This window comes from Palaemon carinicauda, chromosome 30 (assembly GCF_036898095.1).
Source record: "Palaemon carinicauda isolate YSFRI2023 chromosome 30, ASM3689809v2, whole genome shotgun sequence".
NCBI classification, from domain to species: Eukaryota; Metazoa; Arthropoda; class Malacostraca; order Decapoda; family Palaemonidae; genus Palaemon; species Palaemon carinicauda.
Genome location: NC_090754.1, coordinates 52,738,929 through 52,758,928, shown reverse-complemented (window position 1 = coordinate 52,758,928; position 20,000 = coordinate 52,738,929). Strand labels below are relative to the sequence as shown.

At 33.0% G+C, this 20,000-nt stretch overlaps 1 protein-coding gene across 1 annotated transcript in view; it reads right to left on the bottom strand.

The window, feature by feature from the left end:
* Positions 1-20,000, bottom strand: part of LOC137623527 (cell adhesion molecule Dscam2-like) — a 137,015-nt gene that overhangs the window by 74,977 nt on the left and 42,038 nt on the right. The window contains 3 exon segments of the mRNA XM_068354360.1: positions 15,613-15,732; positions 17,208-17,492; positions 19,929-20,000. The exon segment at positions 19,929-20,000 is cut by the window's right edge and continues 90 nt beyond it. Of these exon segments, the coding sequence (XP_068210461.1) occupies positions 15,613-15,732; positions 17,208-17,492; positions 19,929-20,000 (477 nt within the window).

Here is a 20,000-nt window from a genome sequence, read left to right as displayed (position 1 = left end):
ATGCATAAGAAATGTATCTGGAACAAGAGCCAAGATTTAGGACAGTCAGCTTGAAATATCTTCTCGCTGTCAGAGTCAGCTGCCTTGTTATTTTTCCAGGGTATAAAATCGAGACAGATTGACAAATTGCAGAGACAGCACTCCTTTGGGTGATAAATCCTCTAAGGCTTTCTTATATACACACATGTATGTACACACACACACACACACACATATATATATATATATATGCATATATATACATATAAATATAAATATATATACATACATACATATATATATATATATATATATACATATATATAGTATATATATATATATTTATACACAAACACACATATATATATGTATATATATATTTTATACACACACACCACACATATATATATATATATATATATACATACTGTATATATATATATATATTTATATATATATACATATATATATATATATATATACACATTACAGTAAGCAACCAGTCAAAAATAACCCCTAAATATTTAGATATGCACACACACAGATTCAATCCTTCTCATACCCTCTCTATTTCCCAACTACAATACGACAGTTTCGGCAATTTGTGGGAGATTGTGGCTTCCGAGTGCACCTTTTCTCACCAGGGTATGATTACTCTCCACCTTACCGGAGGGATAGGGAGGTGACCGAGTAGCCATACGTTTCACAATGCCATTCAGTGTGGTAGGATATATATATATATATATATATATACAATTGCTCTTTATTATATAAGGGAGATATGGGTTACATAAGCAATGGCACACAATCATTGGCCTACTTTAGTCCGATACAAGTTTTATTTTATCAATTCCAGTCATACGTAGAGCTGAGCAGAACATGATAAAATTATGTTATATTGTATCTCTCTTGACAGGTTAGTTTCTATTAATTAAAAAATAATATATATATATATATATATATATATATATATATGTATAAACGTTTCCATTGTCGCTATTCGAATTTACTCTTGTACATTCGTATATGTATCTATATATACATACATATTCATACGGGTGTACGCAACCCGTCAAAAAGGACTAAATACCTAGAAAAATATGACGAACATGCACACACCCCCCCCCCTCTCAACAGGGTATGACTACTCTCTCCTCTCCCCCCTATCAAAAAGACAGTGAGAGCGTAGCGTGGACCGAATATATATATATATATATATATCTGTATATATATATATATATATATATATCTGTATATATATATATATATATATATATCTGTATATATATATATATATATATATCTGTATATATATATATATATATATATCTGTATATATATATATATATATATATATGTATATAAAGCTGGACAGTTGTCCCTCTATTACAAAGGAGAGTTATATATTTAATCCACCTTTCACTGCCAGTCCATGTCCATTTCCTGTCCACAACAGAATATAGTACCCATCTATAAATAAGTTGACTAGTGAGCAGCGTGTCGTGACCAGACTACCCACCCTTGCAATTACGAGGGAAGATGAAAACTCTATTCTAATCCTGAACAGTTTTGTCCTGATATCTTGAAAATATGACATATGAAATTGGTCGGGAGTTATATAGTGATTTCTTCTTTCCAGACGGTTTTAATATTTGAACACGAAATATTCCAGTGGTTTTACACACAAACACACGCACACACACACATATATATATACATATATATCTATATATATATATATATATATATATATATACATTTATAAAAGTAAACGCAAAAAGAAAAAGGAAAAATTAAACTATTTCAAAATTTTTCAAGAGAACTTTCAAAATCACAAACAGGAAATTGCCCCAAATTATATGATTACACGCACGCACGCACGCACACACATACCCATACACACACACACACACACACACATATATATATATATATATATAAATATATATATATATATATATATATATATATAAATATATATATATATATATATATATATATGTATATGTATGTATAACAAAACCATCCGTTTCATACCACCAATAATTCCAACAGAAACCAGCAGCCAGTGGAACGCCGGTCAGCCAAGAGTATTATATATCCAGATCCCCTCCCCAGTTTAAAATCAGCTAATTCACGAATTAATTTTTCCTTCCTTTATCTCCGGTTTCTGAAATCGTACACCTTCGTGTCGTGACAGCCGAGACCCAAATGGTTTTCCTGTCATGAGAACGAGACTCTAGAATCAACATTGAAATCATTCTTTGTTTTGGACTTAGGTTTGGGTGCGTCCATTCATTTATTTGCATCTTCATGTATAATTTAATTTTATCTTTTCATCTATCTGGTTATGTTCTGTTATTCGTGGATTGATTTTCTTATATATTATGATTATTTTGAATTTTAATTCGATATATACTGTGTTGTCTCATCTTTTCAACATGAATATCCTGTGGTTTAGCTATCTATTAAAATGGAAGAATATTTTCTATTCCCTTACGGAACAAAGCTAATTATGGTGATACCTACATGTTTACGAATGTTTTTTACATATATATTATAAGCTTCTGCAACTTATTAAAATGTAATACATGAAAAATATTTATATCTTTATTGTAAATACTCTATTAAATACAAAAACGAAATTTTAATAGCAAATTCTCCGTATAAATGTACTGTTCCCAGCCGTATTTCAGTAAAATACAGGCGACCGTAAATTCTACCCTACTTGGTTATTATCTTTTACAAGTTGTTAACCGTAATATGACTACTTTACGCCAATATATACGTTTTTAAAACGGTAAATGCCTGGCAACATTTATTCAAGCATTTTTACATTTTTCATCTTTAATGTAAATGTTTAAGTGTAGCTAATGACGGTAATACATCTACGTATTTATAAATAGTTTTCTCAGAGTAAATTGACATCAATTAATAATTTCAAATCTTGAAATAAACACAATCTTAAGATTCCTAAATGTTTTATATTTGTTTTCCATGAGAACACAGACGGATCTCTGTGCCATCACAATAGGCAGGAAATGACATAGAGGGAGGGAGAGGTTAAACGAATCTTCAACTCCATTCATAACTTAAAATGGTTATAAATCTTAAGGGGATTATAAAGCTTAAAATGGCTATAATACTTAAAATGGTTATAAAGCTTAAAATGGTTATAAAGCTTAAAATGGTTATTAAGCTTACAATGGTTATAAAGCTTAAAATGATTTATAAAGCTCAAAATAATTATAAAATCAAAGCTTAAAATCATTATAAAGCTTAAATGGTTATAAAGCTTAAAGGGATTATAAAGCTTAAAATGGTTATGATGCTTAAAATGGTTATAAAGCTTAAAAGGATTATAAAGCTTAAAATGGTTATAATGCTTAAAATGATTATAAAGCTTAAAGGATTATAAAGCTTAAAATATTTATTAAGCTTACAATGGTTAAAAAGCTTAACATGATTATAAAGCTTAAAACTATTTATAAAAAAGCTTAAAATGGTTGTAAAGCTTAAAATGGTTATATAGCTTAAAACGGGTATTAAGCATAAACTGATTATAAAGCTTAAAATGTTTATAAAGCTTACAACGGTTATACAGCTTAAAATACTTATAAAAGCTTAAAATTGATACAAAGCTTAAAATGGCTATAAAGCTTCATGTAATTCATGAACAGAAGACTTTTGGAACGAAAAGCCAGTAAAACGATTCAAGAATTTGCATGCAAGAAGATAATAATATTCAATCTGCATAATGGAACTTCAAATGCGACTGAGGTTTAGAGAAGAAATTACTAACATTAAACGATTTACTTCAAATGGTAATTGAATATTTATACTGCGACTAATTCTAAGTTAGAGAACATTTGAGACATTTATAGTATATATAATCGTGGAACTGCAACTTAACCATATAATAGTAGATCATACTAAAATTTAATATAAATTTGATTAAAATTTTCTAAATTTGATTAAAATTTCAAAATTTAATTATAACATCAATGGATGTAGCAGGAAAGTGCTTGATTTGAAGCCTGTGTGATAACGATGTCCAAACTTATGGCTGATTACACGAGTTGGACATTTTGCTTGACCGTGACCTTAACCTTCCGAAATTTAATAATGTCCAGCTTTGTATATAACAGTTAATCCATGCAAGTTTCATTACTCTGTTAAAAAATACACACTCAAACACACAAGCAGGGGATAAAACATAACCTCCTTCCAACTTCATTGGCGGAGATAATAATCCAATAGAAAACAAACATATTTAGGATATTTCTAAATGTTTTTAACTCATAAGAACAAATGTAAATTAAAATAAGCATATCTAACGTTGGCAAGTACGATATATAATCTATTTAGAAAATCAATATAAAAAATCATAATAAGAATATAAGCAGACAGTTTATTCCGAAAGGTTCGTGATGGACGAATAGGCCTAACCATTATGACCCTGAAAAACAACAGCAACAACAACAACAAGAGGGAGGAGTTAATGTCATGCAGCACTAAACAGAAAGCTCATTATTAATAGCATGCATGGAAACGGCGAACAGAGCGACCCGCTGCCTTTTCATCTGCTCCGACACACAAAAGTCTTGTTGGCTCAGACAACACATGACGAGCGTTTGACAAAAACCAGATTCTCTGGATGAAAACATCCCACTGACTACGATCTCTCGGCCGGTTTATGAGCTTGCTCAACCCCGGAAGTGCGATAAAACAGGAGTGCTTGTGTATATCACTGACTGTTTGTTATCAAAGCGACATGAACGACGTTTAAATATTTACAATGGCGAGTATTACACCTGCTGCATTTACTAATAATATAGCGACAACTTCAATATAGAACACTATTCATTATGAAATGTTGAAATAGATTAAATAAGCAGTAATATTATTGTTCTGAATGCCGATTCCAGTTTATATCAAATGAAACTATAAGAATTTTCTCATTTTTGAAATCTACGTAAATATTATAGCAATTTTAAAAGCATCACAGATACTTATATAAAAAACACTACGGTAAACACAACCCACATTTCACTAACATATTTCAATAACCTGCACTACAGCCCTGTATGTAAACTAAAGCAACAACTTTAATATAGAACACTCCTCATTATGAAATGTTAAATTACATTAAATAAGCAGTAATATGATTATTCTAAATACCGACTTCAGTTTATCTCAAATAAAACATCTAAATTTTCCCATTTATGACATCTACGTAAATATTAACGATATTTTACAAGCATTATCTAATTTCATTCGATAATAAAGAAACTCTATGGTAAAACGCAACCCACATTTCAATAGCGGTTCCCACCAAAAACCACTATACTGTAGAGCTGTGTGTAGACTAAAGTAACAACTTTGATATAGAACACTATTCATTATTAAATGTTATAATATATTAGATAAGAATTAATATTATTGTTCTATATGTTGGTTCCACTTTATATCAAATGCAACTATCTAAATTTTCCCATCTATGAAATCTACGTAAATATTAATACAATTTTAAAAACAATCACAGGGACTTGTTCGGTAACATGGAAGAACTCTACGGTAACCACAACCCATATTTCACTAACTTTCCCCCAACAACGTCCACTATAGAGCTGTGTGCAAACTAAAGCAACAATTTTAATGTAGTATATTTTTCAATATAAATTTTCAAATATATCATGTAAGAAGTAATATTATTGATATAAATGCCGACTCCAGTTTATATCAAATGAAACTATCTAAATTTTCACGTTTAAGAAATCTACGTAAGTAGTAATACAGTTTTTAAATCATTATCGGTATTTATTCGACAATTTAACTAAATTTCCGCATTATCTCTTATAGAGCCGTGTATAAACTACACTATCTCGTGCATTTTGTGTAAACTAAAGTACCTCATAAATTGTGTGTAATCTACACTACCTCATGAATTGCAAATAATAAAGTACAGGCAGCACGCAATTGCCATAAAATATAGGAATGACCTGTAATTGCTACGGTCAGGTAAAGCCATAGCCTGAAACGTTCGCTCTTTGTTGATAGCTCCATAATTTCTTACACAGATGCAAGAATTGGAAGCAAACCTTGGCAATAATAGACCCCGGTGTTCCGGACGAAGCAGAGACTTATGTCTTCCTTCTTCAGGAAGAAATACCTTTGATAAGAAGAATGAAACTGGTGGAGAGTTGCGGGTTTTAGGCAACGTTTACAGTACAGTCCACTGGTGTGTTTTGATTATTTAAGAATATGTGGAGATGCACACACTTGAAAAAAAATATTAAATATAAAAAAAAAAATTTAATGTATAATAAAAATAGTAGTAGTAATAACAATAACAACAATACTAATCTTCCCTACAAAATAAAGAACAAGTTATCTCTCTCTCTCTCTTTATATATATATATATATATATATGTGTGTGTGTGTGTGTGTGTATATATATATATATATATATAAATATATATATATATATATATATACTGTATATATAAACACGTGTATATATATATATATATATATACACACACACACACACACACATATATATATATATATATATACAGTATATATCTTGCTTACAAAAATAACCACTATATCAAGGTATATAACCACCAGACTAGATTTCTCAGAATACACCCGAATAAAAAAAAAATATTCAAAACGCGCACCAACTCTGTAAATATTTAATGAGCTAACTTTCCTCTCTTCCTTTCAGTGGGGATTTAACATCGCCCCCATCCCTCTTCCCCCCCTACCCCCACAAATCCCCTTCCCCAGTAAATCCCTCCCCCATCCCCAGCACGAGTTTAATCAGGGCAAAAGTGTTGTCTAATCTTTCAGATCCTAAACCACCTCAAGGATATAGGCCAACAAACATTTAAGACACTTAAAAAAAAATCCTGAATAAAACATTTAGGTAATGACTTCATTAAGGACCTACTCATTTGAGCAAGCTAAACCACTTTCTCTTTTATTACGCAAAACCCAATTTGATTTTTGTTTTTATTCATGGTATCATGCATATGATGTACGTACAATCATTTACGTAAGAATATACATGTACAATGAATATAAGGAGGTTGTTTTTCTTTTCTTTTTTTCTAGGTTTTATAGGTTTTATGTGGAAGTTGTGATTTAATGATGTGTTTTTAAATATTTTATTTTGAGTGTTTATTCTTCTCTTGTAGGTTATTTATTTCCTTGTTTTCTTTCCTCACTGGGCTATATTTCCCCTTTGGAGCCCTTGGGCTTATAGTATCTTATTTCCCAACTAGGATTGTAGCCAAGCTTATAGTAGTAGTAGTAGTTGTTGTTGTAGTAGTAGTAGTAGTAGTTGTAGTAGTAAGGAAATGGATGATGATCATGATGATGAGGATGAAGAAAAGAAGAAGGAAGAACAGGAGATAGAGAGAACCAGGAAGTGGAAGAAAAAATAAGTTAGTACAATACGATAGTCGAATGGAAGAAAATTTGATGATAGAGTATGAAGATATTGTGAGGGAATAATAACCGTGTTAAAGCAAAACGACGAAAAGAAAAAATGCAAACTAGTGCAGGGGAAAGAAAAAATGCCAAGGAAAACATTGTGGTGGCCGATGTGATAACATCCTTGACTGGTGAACACCAGACTGGGTTTCGAATCGAACTAGAGCATGGTCGATGCAACCTTAATATCCTTGTGAGCTAAGGGGAGAGACTATAAGTCTATCTGCTGAATCATCAGCAGCCATCGCATGTCCCTCCTTGGTCCTACCTTGGGTGGAGAGTGGGCTTAGGTGATGATCATCTGTATATATGGCCAGTCTCTAGGGCATTGAAATGCTCGATAGGGCAATGTCACTGTCCCTTGCCCCTGCCATTCATGAGTGGCCTTTAAAACCTTTGTGGTCAGTCTCCGGGACATTGTACTGCTCGATAGGGCAATGCCACTGTCCCTTGCCCCTGCCATTCATGAGTGGCCTTTAAAACCTTTGTGGTCAGTCTCCGGGACATTGTACTGCTCGATAGGGCAATGCCACTGTCCCTTGCCCCTGCCTTTCATGAGTGGCCTTTAAAACCTTTGTGGTCAGTCTCCGGGACATTGTACTGCTCGATAGGGCAATGCCACTGTCCCTTGCCCCTGCCTTTCATGAGTGGCCTTTAAAACCTTTGTGGTCAGTCTCCGGGACATTGTACTGCTCGATAGGGCAATGCCACTGTCCCTTGCCCCTGCCTTTCATGAGTGGCCTTTAAAACCTTTGTGGTCAGTCTCCGGGACATTGTACTGCTCGATAGGGCAATGCCACTGTCCCTTGCCCCTGCCTTTCATGAGTGGCCTTTAAAACCTTTGTGGTCAGTCTCCGGGACATTGTACTGCTCGATAGGGCAATGCCACTGTCCCTTGCCCCTGCCTTTCATGAGTGGCCTTTAAAACCTTTGTGGTCAGTCTCCGGGACATTGTACTGCTCGATAGGGCAATGCCACTGTCCCTTGCCCCTGCCTTTCATGAGTGGCCTTTAAAACCTTTGTGGTCAGTCTCCGGGACATTGTACTGCTCGATAGGGCAATGCCACTGTCCCTTGCCCCTGCCTTTCATGAGTGGCCTTTAAAACCTTTGTGGTCAGTCTCCGGGACATTGTACTGCTCGATAGGGCAATGCCACTGTCCCTTGCCCCTGCCTTTCATGAGTGGCCTTTAAAACCTTTGTGGTCAGTCTCCGGGACATTGTACTGCTCGATAGGGCAATGCCACTGTCCCTTGCCCCTGCCTTTCATGAGTGGCCTTTAAAACCTTTGTGGTCAGTCTCCGGGACATTGTACTGCTCGATAGGGCAATGCCACTGTCCCTTGCCCCTGCCATTCACGAGTGGCCTTTAAAACCTTTATGGTCAGTCTCCGGGACATTGTACTGCTCGATAGGGCAATGCCACTGTCCCTTGCCCCTGCCTTTCACGAGTGGCCTTTAAAACCTTTATGGTCAGTCTCCGGGACATTGTACTGCTCGATAGGGCAATGCCACTGTCCCTTGCCCCTGCCTTTCACGAGTGGCCTTTAAAACCTTTATGGTCAGTCTCCGGGACATTGTACTGCTCGATAGGGCAATGCCACTGTCCCTTGCCCCTGCCTTTCACGAGTGGCCTTTAAAACCTTTATGGTCAGTCTCCGGGACATTGTACTGCTCGATAGGGCAATGCCACTGTCCCTTGCCCCTGCCATTCACGAGTGGCCTTTAAAACCTTTATGGCCAGTCTCCGGGACATTGTACTGCTCGATAGGGCAATGCCACTGTCCCTTGCCCCTGCCATTCACGAGTGGCCTTTAAAACCTTTATGGCCAGTCTCCGGGACATTGTACTGCTCGATAGGGCAATGCCACTGTCCCTTGCCCCTGCCATTCACGAGTGGCCTTTAAAACCTTTATGGCCAGTCTCCGGGACATTGTACTGCTCGATAGGGCAATGCCACTGTCCCTTGCCCCTGCCATTCACGAGTGGCCTTTAAAACCTTTCTGTCCCTTGCCCCTGCCATTCATGAGTGGCCTTTAAACCTTTAAACAGCAAAGATGAATCAACAGAGATAATAAATACCTATAATTACCAGGCTCATATATATTCAAACTAAAGCCAGACATTATTTTCAAAATCTGATCTTTACGTCCGGTAATTACAGAGTTAAATAAACAAAAGCCTGAAATAGGACCAATGGTAGGCGTATGCCTTTAATTATACGACCGATAAATATGAAAAGTTCGACCGATAAATATGAAAGGTTCTGTTTCGTACCTGAAAGCAGAAATGTGAAAGGTTTGCGAAACAATATTCGTAACCTATATTTAATATTAACTTAATGTTTTTGTAGTGAAATTTAACATATAAGTTAAATGTAACTTCATATTTTTGTTGTGACACTTAACATCTGAGTACAATGATTAATCCATATTCACTTCGAATATAACTTGTCATTTAACATCTAAGTTAAATTATTAATCCGTATTATCTTCGAATGTAACTTCATATTGCTGTTGTGACATTTAACATCTAGGTTGAATTATTATTCTACATTAACATGGAATTTAAATGTTTTTATGTTGACCAGGCTCACATGAGTCTTTTTATTGTTTATATAGGACATATCTGTTTTGACGCTGTTACTGTTTTCAGAATGATATATTGTTAATTTATTCTCATCATTTATTTATTTCCTTATTTCCTTTCCTCACTGGGCTATTTTTCCCTGTTGGAACCCTTGGGCTTATAGCATCTTGCTTTTCCAACTAGGGTTGTAGCTTGGCTAGTAATAATAATAATAATAATAATAATAATAATAATAATAATAATAATATCAAAATTCATAAAAAAAAAAAAGATTCAATACTGTAATTAATAAACGATCTCATGGAAAAATACTTCAGTCATACGTCGATGATAAAAACTAACTAATTTCACATTGAGGGAGTATTAAATCACACCTACCCACTGATCGAATTAATTAATGAAACTCTAATTAGAAACACTTCAAGAAGAGATCAAAGCAACGAAACTGGCTTTAGAGGTTTGCCATAATTAGCAACTAAAAGAACTTAGGGGTTCTAAGCATATAAAAAATATGGTCAATAATCAAGTAAATTAAATTATATTTATGGAAGATGATTAGCCTTTTAAGAACAGTTTAATGATTTAGTATTATTATTATTATTATTATTATTATTATTATTATTATCATTATTACTATCATTATCATTATTATCCAAGCTACAACCCTAATTGCATAAGCAAGATACTATAAGCCCAAGGGCTCCAATGGGGAAAAATAACCCAGTGAGGAAAGGAAATAAGGAAATAAATGATGAGAATAAATTAACAATATATCATTCTATAAACAGTAACAAGGTCAAAATAAATATGTCATATATAAACTGGGCGCATTTGCATGACTTACATGATGATGATAATAATAATAATAATAATAATAATAATAATAATAATAATAATAATAATAATAATAATAATAATAATAATAATAATAATAATAATAATGGCAAGAGATTCAAAGGGTCTTAATAATAATAATGATGATGGTGATGGTGATGATGATGAAAATAATAATAATAATAATAATACCCGGTAATAATAATAATAATAATAATAATAATGCCAAGAGACTCAAAGGGTTCTAATAATATTAATAATAATAACAACAACAACAAAAACCAACAACAACAACAACAATAATAATAATAATAATAATAATAATAATAATAGTAATAATAATAATAATAGCCTCTTAACAAACATAACTTCGAAATTATATAATAATATTAATCCGTTTGTCTATGCAGAAGAAACATCTACACTATTATCAGTTTAATACAAACTAAAAGAGGAGTTTGTATATAATACACGTATGTCGTATATTATTCATCATCAAAGATATACCGAAAGTAATATGCAAGGATTTAATCATTTCTATTCAAACAAACATAAACTATTACATTCCCCTACCACGCTTTTGTAATGAATATCTGTATATACAGTATGATCTAAATGCTGTACTCACTTTTTATTTATTACGAATAATGATGTATCTGTAGGCAATATACAGAATTCATATCTAAGGAATTAATCGCGTTTATTTATTGGTATTTAAGTGAGATTCCACAAATGTTAAAAGATATCGGATGATATAACCAAGGATTCATACGTAATTACCTCCGCCAACGAAGTAGGAAGGAGGTTATGTTTTCACCCCTGTTTAGGTGTGTGTGTGTGTGTGTGTTTGCTTGTGACCAGCTTCCTGACACCAGTTTTAATCGTAGAGTAATGAACAGAGATTAATTGTTATGTAAAAAGCTGGATATGATTAAATTTTGGAAGGTCAAGGTCAAAGGCCAAGCAAAATGTCCAATTCACGTACTCTTCCATAAGTTTGGACATCGTTATCACAGTGACCTCAAACTTTGTTCATATATGAGTGTGTAAAAATCCACGTCAATTAATACATGCTAAGGTCAAAGGTCAAGGTCAAGCAAAAGGCCGAGAAATAAGATGCCACGGCGGAGGTCTGCGCTCTACCGAGTGCCCCTATAGTTTTATTTATTTTTAGAGATCAAGCGAAAAAGAAAAAGAAAAAAAAATACACTAAATAAATAGTAGTAATATGAATGATATTACCTGTCCGGTCTACTAATAAAATGTCAATAATGATGTAATTACCATTTTAATTACGAAAACAATAAAGAATGCAATCAGCTGTATGTCATAGATTCCAAAATCATAATGACCAACATATTTATGCAAATAGTGATTAAGGAGTTTATATCTTTCACCAAATACAATGTTTATTACAGGAACGTAATGGTACTTTTAATAACTAAACACTTCAATTGGGGTTGAAGAATGGCATAATGATTATAATAATGATACTACTACTACTACTACTACTACTACTACTACTACTACTACTACTACTAAAAATAATAATAATAATAATAACAATAATAATAAAATTAATAATAATAATAATAACAATAATAATAAAACTATGATACTAATAATAATAATAATAATAATAATAATAATAATAATAATAATAATAATAATAGTCCAATTAATAAACACAATGGGGAAAATATGCATTCAACTAATAGGTATTGCCCCCCTTAAAAAAAAAGTTACATAATATTAAAAAAATTACAAAAACCTATATGAAATTAGATATCCCATTGAATTAAAATAAATGATAAAAATTACGCGACAAGCTTTCCAAGCAGCACAAACATAATCATATTACATTTAAATATAATAACAGTAATAACAATGATGCTATTAGCTTCTCGGTGTCAGAGCTGGGATTATGGAAACTACATGTGCTAAAACGGTTGCCAAAGCAGAATAATCGTATACTCTATATATATATATATATATATATATATATATATATATATATATACATATATATATATATAATATATATATATATATTTATATATGTATATATATACATAAAGATATATGTATATATATATACATGTATATATATATATTTATATATATTTACATATATGTATATATATACATAAAGATATATGTATATATATATATATATACATGTATATATATATATATATATATATATATATATATATATATATATATATATATAAGAATGATAATCAAAACAATATCGTGCTCAAACAGATACTAATTTCTAACTTAAAGTGAGATCGAAGCCTAGTATTTTTAATTCAATATATCTGTTTTCAAAACGGTAAATGCCTGGCAACATTTATTCCTGGGTTTTTACCATTTTTTTTTTACTGCAAATTTTCAAGTGTATATAAAAGATGACCTGGAACTCCAGACTGTCAAACCGATAGTAAAGTCGAACTAAGGAAGTTCCAATTAGGATTGACCACTTCAAAAGTTCAAAGTTGGAGCAAATGCTTTTTTGTTGACCAGGTGGACATGAGTCTTTTTATAGTTAATTATGACATATTTGTTTTTGATGTTGTTAATAGTTTATATATGACATGTCTGTTTTGACGTTGTTACTTTTTTTTAGAATGATTTATTGTTAATTAGTTCTCTTCATATTTATTTATTTCCTTATTTCCTTTCCTCACAGGGCTATTTTTTCCGTTGGAGCCCCTGGGCTTATAGCATCTTGCTTTTCCAACTAGGGTTGTGGCTTGGATAGTAATAATAATAATAATAATAATAATAATAATAATAATAATAATAATAATAATAATATAATTTCAACCTTATTTATGTAAAATTAGCTTAATTAAATTTTGGTACGAAAAGATAAGCTTCACAAGTCATTAGAAGAGTTGGAAGACCAAGGCCTACATGGCTGAAGACTATGAAGAGTGAAGTTGGGGATGATGTATGGAGAAGTATTGATTTGAAAGCTCAAGATAGAGACGACTGGCGAAATCTAACAGGGGCCCTTTGCGTCAATAGGCGTGGGAGGAGATGATGATGATATTTTGAAATCCTCTTCACTGTCGAATAAATAGTAAAGTCGAAGCAATGAAGTTCCAATTGGGAGTGACCTCGTAAGGTCAAGGTCAGAAAATTTTATAACTTTGTTCATATAAGATCAGATTAATTTTATATTTTGGAATTTTCTTCACCGTCAAATAAAGAGCTAAGTCGAACTAAGGAAGTTTCAAATCGGATGTTAACTCATATAAAGTCAGCTTGATTTTATATTTTGGAATATTTTCATTTGGCGTTGCTATGAGAACAGATTGTTTGGTCGCAATATCTTTTTAATTAACGAAGAACCAGATCAATCAGCATGCTAAAAAAGACAATCCAATTACTTCAAAGAAAACCGAAACGTCAGTATTGAAAAACTGCTAAATGCTTGGAAGGACTCCACTTTACCAAAGCTTATATAATACAATTGGGGTAAGATTCTCAAAAAAAAAAAAAAAAAAAAAAAAAAAAAAAAAAAAAAAAAAAAAATTACTACTACTGTACATTGACTCCAAAATCGAACCATTGATCCACAGTCTTGACTAGTGACATAGCCTCTGTACTATGGTCTTTCCCTGTCTTGTGTTATAGTTTACTTGAGGGTACACTCGGGCACACCATTGTATCTTATTTCTCTTCCTCTTGTTTTGTTAAACTTTTTATAGTTTATATAGATATTTATTTCAATGTTGTTACTCTTCTTAGAATATTTTATTTTTCCTTGTTTCCTTTCCTCACTGGGCTATTTTGCCTGTTGGAGGCCCTGCGCTTTTAGTATCCTGCTTTTCCTACTTTGGTTGTAGCTTATCAAGAAATAATAATAATAATAATAAAAACACCAACAACCATAATAATAGTAATAAAAATAATAATATTAATAATAATAACAGTAATAATAATAATAATAATAATAATAATAATAATAAGTAAAACAGACAAAATAAAAGATAATGGCACTGAAAAATGTATATAAATTTCCGTTGAAATTGGTTCTATTTCTGCCAAGGAAAGAAAATCATCCAGAAACAGACTGCAGACGCTTTATCCCTAAAATGACTAAAACAGTATTTGCCATTCTCTCCAATCTCTCTTTTAAGTAGTCAAAAACAGATAAGGATTTTCTTGGTCATCTCTTTTTTGCTACGATTATGTATTGAAGTGCATGAAGAATTTAACTTGAGTCTGTTTATATCTACATTATATATATATATATATATATATATATATATATATATATATAAAATATATCTATATATATATACATATATATATATATATATATATATATATACAGTGAGACAGCAAGAAATGGGCAGGGATTCACGAATGATTTACATGTTAAATGGTAACACCGCATTATTTAACCTTTTATAATTATCTTGACAGTTTAATGGTTTAAGTCAATTGTATAATTAAGTTTCGTTTCAGAGGCATACGTTCGAATCCTAGCCATGGTAAAACCACCTATTATAAATCAATGTCCGACTAGTTATCTATTAGCGTGATAAAATTAATATAAAATTTGTGGTTCACTTCTCATGTATGAAAGTCATTGCGAGTGACAAAATTTAATTTATATATATATATATATATATATATATATATATATATATATATATATATATATATATATACAGTGGAACATCAACTTACCGCTTTCCTTACGCCAAACGATGGTCGGGTTGGGGAATCCTTTGGCTAGGCAGTGAAGAGCCACAGTGCCTCCAAGTTCAACACTGGCACTGGCCGGTTCAACAACCCATGCGGGAGGCACTAGAGTGAAAGATATATATTGTAATGAATTAAACTGCAATGATATCTGAAATATCATTATAGGCAACTATTCCAATTCGCTATATTACAATCATAGTCAATGGTCTTTTTATTACGAGTTGTTTTTACTGAATGATTAGATGTTAATAATCAACTCTCAAATTACGATTCACATACATGGTAATGAAAGCTATGTTACTGTTCTATGTAAAAGCATAACCAATAAGCTGTTTTTTTATACCAAATATTTCTTAAATTGACAGATAACAAGCATTAAAGTATTTGAAAAATATATATAAGTTACCTACACACTCCACGAAACAGTAATAATTCTAATATCTATAAGATTCCTATATCACATACGAAATGTCATAAAAACACACTGAAAGCACATCTAAGCACTGTTAAAACATACTTTATCTGGTCTTTCTCGAAGGAGTTTGTGTGTCGAAAGAGAAAGAATCAGAGAAGAAAACACTCCCGATCCATACAGTCTGTTGCGTCACACACAAAAGTTTGAGTCAGTCAAAATACAACCACAGTTCAGTGAAGTCAAAGAGTATCTTTTGTCTGCCAGTGAACAGAAAAACCATTACCATATTTCTAAGGAAGCAAATGTGTCTTTGTTTTAAAATCATTCTGATTTGAAGATGCTATACGGAAATATAACAGATTGTCTTGAAAAACTTCAATGTGAATTAAAAGAACTTGGATATATTGAAATACAACTTTACAAATTATTATCATTTAAAGATTTCATTGAATTTCCTGATTTCAAAACATATTCTCAATGGTCGAATATTGAAAGAAATTAATCTATCAGACCCATTTGTTTCCTTTCCTTTAAGTCTTGTAATTGTGTCTGAAGAAAGTCGACTTTCGCCACAAATTAGGTCGTTGAAGTAATAGGTCGATTGACAAGCAAGATGTATTCAAGTCCATGAAACGACAGAGTAACAGTAGTTAACTATCTGACGGTCTTACCCATTATGCACGGTAGTATTATTAACGTCGTCAAGAAAAGCAATATTCACTTTGCTAAAAAAAAATCCTCAAGCATAATGCTGGTTACTTCAGTAAACTTACCATCTATTTTAACCCATTTCTACATGCATGCTATTAAGAAGTACTTTTGTTAGTTACTGTAAAATACCTATCTTTCTTCTCCCAACTTTAAAAGTTTGTAAAAATGCATTAAATACTCTTTATTACTTTACTCTTTTGCAGTTTTCTCCATCCACCTAACCTAGCACCACAAGTCATTCAGATACGTTCCAATCTTACCTTCCTTGGTCTAACCTAACCTAACCTAACCTAGGACGCGATGTCCTATGAGGGAGAGCACCCCTCACACCTAACCTGACCAACAGCGCCATAAGTTAGGTGGAGGGGAGAAACTGCAAAACAATCCCAACCCTTGTCTACCCCTAAATCCCTAATCTAGCTAGTTGAGAGAGAGGCAGTGGGCGGCCTACCGCTGACAGTTAAGCGGGCGGTCGACGTGGTGGTGCGGACTGGATTGGTGACTACACAAGTGTAGTTTCCTGTGTGTTCAGCAGTCGTCTGGTCAATCACCATGATGGAAGTGTAGGGATCAATGGGCGACGTGCGAATCTCCAGCTTCGCATCGAGGAGGCGGCCGTCCTTCTGCCACACGAGGGTCAAGGGCTGGTCTCCCTCCTGGACCAGGCAGGTGGCCTGAGCTCTCATCCCTGCGCGTGTCCCGCCAGGGAAGGTCAGAGGAGCTAGCCGGGGTGGAACTGCAAACAACACAATCACACACACTCACTCTCTCACACTCACGAGAAGCAAAGTGAAAAAAGAAATCCTTTTTTTATGTAATGCCTTAATTATGTTTTGTTTAGAAGTTGAACCGGTGCAGTGCCGGTTCGTGATGGTGGTGGTGGTGCCTGTGGAATCTTTTAGATGTTAAGGTTGTTTTTTTTTCTACTTTTTAAAAGCAAAATCGAAATGCTATGGTGCTACGACAACAAGGCGGATAACTAGTGCTAGTCTCAGACCGACAAGTCCGAGACCAAAACTAGTGGAAGAGTAGACAAGATCATTACATACAGAAAGCAAGAGAGAAAAAAAAACTGGAATACGGGTAGCTATACTTTAAATGGAGGAAGGAGTGCGTTCACAGAATAGGAAAAAATCTAAAGAAACAAACATTGGTGAGAAGGAATTGGGAACAGACGCGGCAAGTTGGATTAACCAAATACCATACTCGAACACATATGATATGAGGGATTCTGAAAAAGTAGTAAATGGTAAAAATAAAAAGACAAGAAGTTATCTTTTGTAGAGAACACGCCCATGCTTCGTCTGCAGCAGCGTGGTCCTTTTTAGTGGGCGTACCAGAGACAGCGAGTGAGGCGGAGTGGGTGGCTTCGGACCAGTCGTTGGAGGCCCTGCAAGTGTACTCGCCCGTGTGTTCGGCATCCAGACTCCGTATCATGAGAGCGCTGGAGTACTCGTTCATGCTGGACACTGAAATCCCCTCAATTTTCTGGACATTGCGTCCGTCTTTCTCCCAAGTAAAGGTGATGGGAGGATCCCCTTTGCTAACGCCGCAGGCCACGGCGACGTGGTCGCCCTTCTGTAACTTCTCCTCAAAGGTGAAAGGCAGCAGTACTGGAGCCACTGTAAACATATCCACGACCAAATGATCCTCACTGCGGCCTACCAGACAACTGTGGTGGCCTATGGTCAATCACCACCAGATGGTAGTGGTGGCCTAAAATACTTTACCTGACAGTTCTCAATCTTGATTACCAAATTTTCTTGTTTAAATTACCTTTAGTATTTGTAGACTTAACGCTGTTTATTAAATGTGAGCTATAGCATGTTGAACTAAATAAGAATAAAAATAGGCATCTAACTAAATAGCTTTGGTTATAATAATAGTTTGGTAAATTTGTGGTGTGTTGGATGGATAGGATAAGTGAAAGCTACGATTTACAGTTCTACAAAATAAATGAATAACGTAAATATATAACAAGATAAAAATATGAATGGAATGAAGCTTGAAAGAATCAACTAAAATGGCATTTTATAGAAAATAAACAGAATAAAGATTATATAGTTATAAGTACTGTACAATTAGAACCTGAAAGGAACACCATCATACCAAATTAATCAGGTCATAGATCTGATTTCCCTAATAAAGTTCTAAGGAGTGAATGATTTTGCCTCAGAAATTATGACATAAAACACTATGAGTAGATGATACTAAAAGTATTAAGATATATTCTTGAAATATTACATAATAAAGAGAATGTAGCGAGATGTCCTGATGCAACCAATTGAAAACAGAGGCTAAAAATTCTTTTATATATTTACTAAAAGGATTCATCATGTTTAAGTAACTTCAGAATTCAGCATTTAAGAGAATATTATGCTTGAACTGCGAGCCATAAGGCCCGAAAATATTCTACTTTAATTCCGAAAGAAAGGCCTTAAAATAAACATCAATATCGAAGAAAATATTCTAATTTTATTCTAAATGAAAGGCCTTAAAATAAACATTAGTTTCGAAGAAAATATTCTAACTTCATTCTAAATGGTAGCCCTTAAAATAAACATCAATATCGAAGAAGGTAATCTAATTTAATTCTAAATGAAAGGCCTTAAAATAAACATTAATATCGAAGAAGGTATTCTACTTTAATTCTAAATGAATGGCCTTAAATATACATTAATATCGAAGAAAATATTCAAATATTATTCTAAATGAAAGACCTTAAAATAAACATTAATATTGAAGAAAATATTCAAATTTTACTCTAAATTAAAGGCCTTAAAATAAACATTAATATCGAAGAAAATATACTACTTTAATTCTGAATGAAAGGCCTTAAAATGAGCATTAATATCGAAGAACATATTCAAATATTATTCTAAATGAAAGGCCTTAAAATAAACATTAATATCGAAAAAAATATTCCAATTTTATTCTAAAGGAAAGGCCTTAAAATAAACATTAATATCGAAGAAGGTATTCTACTTTAATTCTAAATGAAAGGCCTTAAAATAAACATTAATATCAAAGAAAATATTTACCTAAAACCATTAATATAACCCACAACCCCCCAAAATCGATTCATTTAATATCAAGCATAATATTCTTCTTAAACGGTGAACAGAAAGACCCACAAATGAACAGGTATTATTATACGCGTCACCGAACATACCCATGACCCTGACGGTGAGCGTCTGGGTATCCGAATGCCCCTGGCGAGACTGGGCCGTGCAGGAGTAGATGC